Source organism: Pygoscelis adeliae, unplaced genomic scaffold (genome assembly GCF_000699105.1).
Source record: "Pygoscelis adeliae isolate BGI_AS28 unplaced genomic scaffold, ASM69910v1 Scaffold397, whole genome shotgun sequence".
Classification (NCBI taxonomy): domain Eukaryota; kingdom Metazoa; phylum Chordata; class Aves; order Sphenisciformes; family Spheniscidae; genus Pygoscelis; species Pygoscelis adeliae.
This window is the reverse complement of record NW_008825212.1, coordinates 203690-211747: the sequence shown is the minus strand read 5'-3', so window position 1 is coordinate 211747 and position 8058 is coordinate 203690. Positions and strand designations below refer to the sequence as shown.

Here is an 8058-nt window from a genome sequence, read left to right as displayed (position 1 = left end):
GGGACAAACAGACACGCCACAGCCCACTGCAAGTGCTCAGAGCCCTAGTTCCAGGTTTTTTGGGGTAAGTTGCTGTGACCTTAGGTATGATCAGTCCCCAAGGGCAGTAAAAGATTTCCTGTTATTCTTGAAGATAATCCTATTCATCCTTCTGGCAACAAAACAAAACTAGAAGAAAGTTATGGCTGAGGGTAAGCAACAGTTGAGGTTTCCTGTTCTTCACACTGGGAATGACTAGTAAATGAGCTTTTCTGTAGAAGAAAGAACAGAAAAACAATTCCACCAAAAAAAATTTAGAGCTTTCCAAAACCAGATCTAGAGAGAACTGCATTTCTAATGACAACAATAAATATCTTTGGAGCCATGAACTTAAAAATCACACTTGAATATAGTCAAATACTATGTTTCTGTTAGGATTTTCAATCACTCACGTTCAAAAACTTATTGAGCAAAAGAGTAAGTTTCAAGCAGCTACCTGTGAACTTCTAATCAAATATGAAATATCCTTGTTTCAGTATTCAAAAAAATCAACAAGAATGGAATTCCATAATCTCACTTGGGAATTCGACTTTACTGAAGAATAGGATTTTTAAAATGCTATTTGATTTTTTTCTTTTGCTAAACAAGATCAAGCTGTTCTACACCATCAAAGTGAACCATCTTCCTTTGAGAAAAACAAAGCTATGTTTTTTGCCTTTTTAAAAAAAAAAAAAGGCATTAACTGTATTGTAGTTTGCTCATGAGAACACTCGCAAGGCTACCAAGACATCACGGTGATGCCAGAGATGCTGCGAGTACTCTAAACCACAGGATAAAACATATCAAATTCTGGATTTGGTGAACTCCTGCTAGCGTCAGTCACTCAAACTCAAATACACGAGTATTTGAATATAAGCCTCAATGGTAAAGAGGCTTTGAAAGTCCTCAAACTGAGAAGCCTTTGGTTAGGGTAATCACGTGGGAACAGAGGTATTTTCCAACCCCTCCTCACTGCAGGCAGATTGGAGATAGCACAGCAGGTCTATGACCAACTACTAAAACCCCTTCTTTTCTTGCCAAAGACAAGGAAAACAAAAAAGAACACAACCATCCCCTTAAATTCTCCAAATTAAACCCTATTAACCTATTACTTTCAAAGGTCAAAAAAGGGGTGGAGGAAGGATTCACTGGCTTCTGTACTCAGCCATTAGAAAAAATGAGGTTGAACACAGCCTGCTCATGTACATGGGAAGACCATGCTAAGCTGTACCATTCACAGTGTGCAGCTGCTGTGATGAAATGGAATTCACATTGAAATGCATCCAAAAAAGGACACAGACATTAACAGAGAACTAGAGAGCTGGGTAGGTAAATTTATTTGAAAGACATGACCCACCTCTTTGTAATCGCCCTTGTGATAAAGATGACTGACATGTTCAAGCAAATAGTTCCGGTCTGCTGTATGGAGCTGGTAAATGCTAATCAGAGGGTCAAGAAGATTAGCTGGGCACTGGGCTAGTAGTCTGAGTACACGGGCCTGCAGCTTCTTCAGCTTGATGCCAGACTGAAAAAAAAAACAACAAAAAAAAATCAAACACAGATTTAGTAAAGATGGCTACAATTCAATGGCAGTTGAAAATGCAGCTTGTTTAAACAGTGGAATAAGCCAATTCCTTGGGAAGGGATTCTCCAATTTCCCCATGGAGTCTGCAAGCAGAAATCAGAACAATATGATACACATTTTTTTCACAGCATCCAATTTAAAAACATTAAATGTTTGCAGGATAATTCTGGAAAAGGCATATGGCCTTGTGCAAAAGTAAAATATGAAACTGGAAAAATGCCCTCTTTTACTAACACAGCTATTTAGAAATTCTCCCCTCTAGTTCCCAGCAGAAAATCTTTGAATCCAGCAACTCCCTTCAAGGGAGATCTCACCTATCCGGCGTAAGAATTCAGTTTTCACTCCCAGGCTTGCTCCTGGGTGCAAGAAGGGCAGGAAAAGCAAAAGCATCGTCAAAAGATGCACAGATGCAAGTATTAATCCTTGTGTTCCTACGTGATCATTCTCTTATGACCTAGGAATTTCAGTGCCAGTAGCACTTCACTGCGCTTTGCAGATACTGTAATGGCAGAGCTCAACATCTAAAAAGAGCCATTTGGAAAAATGGGAAATGAAACAACACAAATATAAAAGTATCGTGCAGTTCAGAGCCAAAAGCATACAAAAAAGAAAATCTCAGTAGGTCAGGATATACGAAGGCATAAGGAATGGTAAACATTAGGACGTCTAATCTGATGACCCAACGTTACAAAGCTAATCATTCAGCTGCTGAAAAGTCATACTGTTACCATTTTCTGCATTCCCGATGATAAAAGCTCCCCACCATATGGCAGGAGTTAAGCAATTGTACAGTAACTGGCTTCTATTTGCAGAACTGGAAGAATATGCAGAGTAGATTACTGCAATTGGTTTTATCCTGACAGCAAGGATGTGAGTTCCAGTGGGAAAGCCTCCAGCCCGGCAAAGGCTGCAAGATCAACGCTTGATCAAAGTGGTTTGATCTGGAAAGATGGAAATCCCAGCTTGGAAGGAGAAACAGAGCTCTCACATCACAGCTTCTAATATTATTTCATTTATCAGGCCAGCATATAACAGGTAACATCAGTACGAATTTCACACCCGTCACACCGTGTTTGTATGAGACTACAGAAAAGATGTTGGACTATGGAATAAAGTGAAACTGGGGACACTTGAGGGACATCAAAATCAACTGCCCTCTCCCGGCTCTCTTGCTCTCTCTTTTCCTAACCTGTTGAACAGCAGGATGCTCTCCCATCCAAAGCTGCAGCTCAGCGGTGATGTAATACCCGAGGGAATGCCCTTTCCCCTTCCAATCACTGCTGTTCTCCAGCATGTCCAGGAGTCCTGCCAATGGGTCCTCCAGTCCTGCAAAGCCCCGCCTGATTTCTTCCTTGAGCTGCTGAGATACAAAAACACATTGTCATGTACAAAAAGATTAGTGAATCCCCCCTTCCCCCAGCTGAACACAAAGCTTTATTTTTTTTAATTTAATCTATTCAGAGAGGTAACTGTTGCTATTCAGCCACCATCCGCGCCTCCAGTGACTTTTCATGTCATTACAGATTCCTTCATGGCTCACTGCACCTCAAACCCAATGGGAAAAGCAGCAATTGTCCACACTAATTATCCCATAAAGACAGAGAAGTTGTTCTGTGGGGCAGACAAAGGGGCTTGGGATTTGGGGGAGGGGGAGAAAAGAAGTGAGCTGGAGAAAGGGGTGTTATTAGGAAGATGGCAATATTGAAGGTAGATAACCGGGCTCAAAAACCTACTCATCTTCTAACAGACCCACAAGTAATAAAGCATATAAACCTCTCCTCCTCATTCTTGTACCACAGACTTTCATATTTGACCTTACACCCACTTCAGCCACGATGGCATAATGCTCCTTGCCGTAACAGGAATATTTGGGAGTATCAAAATAGTTTGGATTTTACACACAAGATTAAAAACAAAGAAACATCAGTGTTCAAACTCTGTCAGATTACCATCCTACAAATCTATGCTCCTTTCCTCCAAACCTACCTGAGCAGGGAATTTGCTGTCGACTACCTACTGCCACTGCACGTCAGGCACCACACACCTCCGTGAGCCTAAAGGCCGTAAGGAGGGGCTCGGAACATGGGAAAACTCCACGCCATAAATCTTAAGAATCCCAGGGTGATGTGTTTAGAAATGTGAAGGAATTGGACACTCACTTTGTGAATGTTAATAGGCTACTTACTACCCATCTGGTAGAAGTGATAAATTAGCAGTACTGAGCAATATCTTTATAATGTTTACATTAGAAGTAGTTTCCAAGGAGCTCAGAGGGTTGGCAGGGTGAAGAAGTGGCATCTTTCAGTACCCACACAGGACCTTTCACCACATGGTATATGTACTGGCGTTGAGCAAGGCAAAAGCAGAGACAGAAAACAAGAAATCACTAAGAGCAGCTGCTGTCTTTCTTTTCTGGCTAAAAAGCAAAATCCAAAAGATGCTCATTCCCGCCTGCAGCCAGCACTTGTAATTTACTGTATATGATGGCCCCAGTCGTAGCTTCCAATGGAAACAACATAAAGTTTGAAGAATGACATGGAAAACAAAAGAAAAACTACAGAAAATTTGCCAATGAATTTGTTCTTTTTTATTCATCAACAATATTTACTGGAAGACAGTTATTTTCCATAGTGTCTTTCATGTCTGGAAAAACCACAAAACCTATCGTTTACAACAGAAACGGTTTCTTTCTCACTAGATTATCAAATGCAGTATGAAAAAGCTGATGACTAACAAAGATGTGACTTTTGATAACAGATTTCTCCCTGTAAGTATTTTTCCCTGTGGCAAGAATTTGCGATGTTAAACATAGGGTTCCAACTTCACTGCGAGATTCAGCAGAAGGAAAAGGCAAGCTCTTATCCAACCACAAATATCCAACACAACAGCCAAAGGAAAACAAAGCAAATCACCAACTAAATTGCACTGTTTATAAATGGCCTCTCTTCTTTTTTCTCCCCCCCCCCCCAAAGCCCCACTTCAGCACATTTAGACTGAACAAGAGCTTTCACCACACCGCTCAGCTCCTCCTTGGGCTGGAGTCAGAGCCCAGGCTTTGGCAGGATGGGCTCCAGCAGACACCAGGGCCTGCGAGAGCACAAGGCTGCTTTCACATGCAGAGCATCTCCAAACACTGACACAACTGCCAGGAGCACTAACCGTTGATATCTAGGCTGAGTCTTGACTTCGAACGAGCTAAACTTTGACAAGCAGGGGAGAAGCCTTCTTCAAAACTTCCTAGCAATCTGAAGACTTCAACTATGGTATGTATAGCTTGAGGGGGAAAAAAACAAAGGAAAAATAAAAGGCATGAGACACCTAAATCAGAGAGGAAAGAGTTGTGCTGCCTGGCTCGTCTCTCTGCCAGAGAAGAATTCCTCTCTAACGTGTAATTGCCATTTCCATTTCAATTGATTCCCATGGCAGGGAATGCTCCTTGGGGGATTTCTACAGCCTGACAGATCATGGGAATAGGAAAATTTTGCTGATGCTCAAACTACATACTCCTTCATTCAGTTTTGGTCCCTTATTTCTAGTTACACAGCTCAGGGCAGTCTGCTCATGCTTCTTGGTTATTCCGAAACTGCCTTTCCTATGTAGGAAATGACCACTTCTTGTAACCATGTTCCAGAACCGAGGTCACGCCATGGACAGATACCCTCCTTCTGCTGCTCATGGTCACCGATTTGAGACCAATGGGCTGATTCACACTAGTTAATAGACAGTATTGACTTACATTCACACAGAGCGAAAGGCAAAGCAGCTCCCTGCCATTTAAATGTGAATGGAGCAGACTGAGCTGTATTTAAGCCAACTTCCCCCATTTATTTGAACTGGAGAGTTGGATGTAAGCAGCAGCATCACACCCCTCGAGCTGCACACAGAGGGCAGGGGAGCAGCTGCCCCTGAAAAAAGTGTCTTCACTTGCTGTGGGTGCACCGCATGCCTGAAGGGTGGCGAAGCCCTCAGCACGGATTAGCCCATCTCAGCGATAGCGTGACGAGGACATGTCAGAAACCACTGGGGACATGTCTTGTGCTCCCCACCTTAGAGGCAGCTGCTGCTATGCCACCGCCTGCTCCCACCACAGCCCTCCTCGTCTCTCTAAAAAGGCTTTCCTCGTGGTTCAGAAACGCATCCTCCAGGTTCAGAAACACACTTCTGCCCGTGCCCGCAGCCACGCGGCGCTGGCTGAAGGGTGGGCCTGAGGGGGACAGACCTGCCCCACCGGGGAGCTGCAGCCTGCACGCTCTGCAGAACCACGCGTCTCACTGGGATGACCGCTCCAGAAACAAACTGAGTATCTAAAAAGGCTTTCCTCGTGGTTCAGAAACGCATCCTCCAGGTTCAGAAACACACTTCTGCCCGTGCCCGCAGCCACGCGGCGCTGGCTGAAGGGTGGGCCTGAGGGGGACAGACCTGCCCCACCGGGGAGCTGCAGCCTGCACGCTCTGCAGAACCACGCGTCTCACTGGGATGACCGCTCCAGAAACAAACTGAGTAAGCGGAGCTGCAAGCGTGACTCATGGGGATCCTCAAGCTTTTACACCCTCAGCAGGCAAGCTGTAGTGCTCTTTTTTCTCTCTGCCCAAGGACACGTCGACGGGAGGCTTTGTCTTTTTCAGAGTATTTTTCTTCACAATCCACACACATCCCAGGGTACACAGTACAGAGATTTTGATGATTACTCTTTCCTACTGTTGTTTTGTGGGATTAACTGCCCTCAAGACTTAACAAATAATATTTTTTTTCCTCCAACTCTAACAAAACTTGATAGAAAGCTCAAGGCTTCAGAGTTGCTGAGCTCAAGTCTATGTCGGTGACTGACCATTTGGAAAGGCACCTCTCACACTGTGTTTCCAGTTGTTTAATTATTCCGGCTGGGAACCACAGACTATCGGTAATGGAAAGTCTAAGTGCAGCAGGCAAGGACAATGACTAAACACTCCAGACACCTAGGATGGAGCACATACACCAAGGTATTCAGCCACGCCGGCCATTTCACATAGGACACATTCCATGTGGCTATGTGGTGAGCTGCAGGTTTTTGGGTCTTTTAGAAAAAAACGTCTCAGCTATGAACTTGCCTGAACAACACAGAGTTAAACATGGGAAACCCACCACTAAGCTGATGCATCTAGTGTTTTTGTTAGTTTTCAAGCTCCCGAATTTAGATGAAGTATATTTTACTCCCTATGAGAAATCTCTACACCCATAGCGTGCTGTATAAAAATATAGCATTAATTTTAGACAGGCAGTGCAAATTGCATTCACCACTCTAAAAGGCAAAACCAAACCAAATCAGAAAAAATAGTGAAAAATACTTTGACTATGAAGGTTTTGATATCATCCCACTTGGCAAAGAGCACTTTTCTACTGACTTCAACCCTCATTTTTTCAGCTACTAGAAATATTCTTCCCCCTCCCCCAAAAGATCCTCCATTTAATGGACAAAAAAAGTGTTTAAAAGAAAACAAAAGCAACTTTGATTTTTTTCCCTCTGTAACTCAGCCCTGTAAACTTCAGCTCTTTTATATGAGCCCCTGAGCTGCTCCACATCACACAGAGCTACCTTTTCTTTTCACTTCGTGCTGCAAATGCATAGGCTCTTCCCCTGTGTGCTGGAACTGAAAGCAATCATGAAGAATTGCAGGTCTGACCTAAGCGTTCTGCGTCTGGACATGCTCTGCATGCAGTTATTAACTGCAGCGTGGAGGGGACGCTCAGCCTTACCTTCTTCATCTCTTTCTTTGTCCAGAGAAGCTGAAGGGTTTTCAGCAATAGGAGTGGGTCTTGGCCTGGAGGAGGGGGAAGAGAGAGAGAGGGAGAGAGAGAAAAGGGGGGAGAAAAACAAAACAAACCAGATTTATTGGCTCTGTACAGGCAGCCTAGACACACTGGTGCATTGTTTCACCGAAGAGAAATCAGCTACTCCATGCCACTGTGTTTGAAACCACCAACCTTCCAACTGTCAGTCAGGATTAAAGTGCTAAAATCCCTCACTCTGAAATCCTAAGAAAATAACAGACATCATCCATGCATGGCTTTAACTAAACACCCACACGGGCTCAAATACTGAAAAGCTGTATTGGTGCATTTACAACTAAATCATGCTGCTGCTACGCATCAAACACATCCCCACTGGTTCCCCTACCGCTCCCCCTTTTTATATTAAAACAAAATGGTCCCAGAAGAGTAAGCATCCTGCACAGGTTGGAAAGGATTACCAACACACTAATTGTTAATGAAATGGCTCTAAAGTGTTAACCTCATCACAACCTGTGGATGGAAGACGCGAGTGGGTGAATTTATGGGAAGATCAGCCTCTATTTGCTTGGCAAGCGCGGGGCAGCCTTTGTGTGCTGGAGAGCCGAGCCTGCCCGCGCCGGGCCAGCCACGCGGGGCTGGAAGCAGGCTGGGCTCTGACGTGATTTGGGCAAGATGGTGTTTGAGGA

At 44.0% G+C, this 8058-nt stretch overlaps 1 protein-coding gene across 1 annotated transcript in view; it reads right to left on the bottom strand.

The window, feature by feature from the left end:
* The window catches only part of EXD3 (exonuclease 3'-5' domain containing 3), a 292428-nt gene that overhangs the window by 195691 nt on the left and 88679 nt on the right, over positions 1 to 8058 (bottom strand). Inside the window, exons 3-5 of the mRNA XM_009329052.1 lie at positions 7337 to 7401; positions 2793 to 2963; positions 1376 to 1543 (exon numbers count right to left, since the gene is read on the bottom strand). Of these exons, the coding sequence (XP_009327327.1) occupies positions 1376 to 1543; positions 2793 to 2963; positions 7337 to 7401 (404 nt within the window). The remainder of the gene's footprint in view (positions 1 to 1375; positions 1544 to 2792; positions 2964 to 7336; positions 7402 to 8058) is intronic.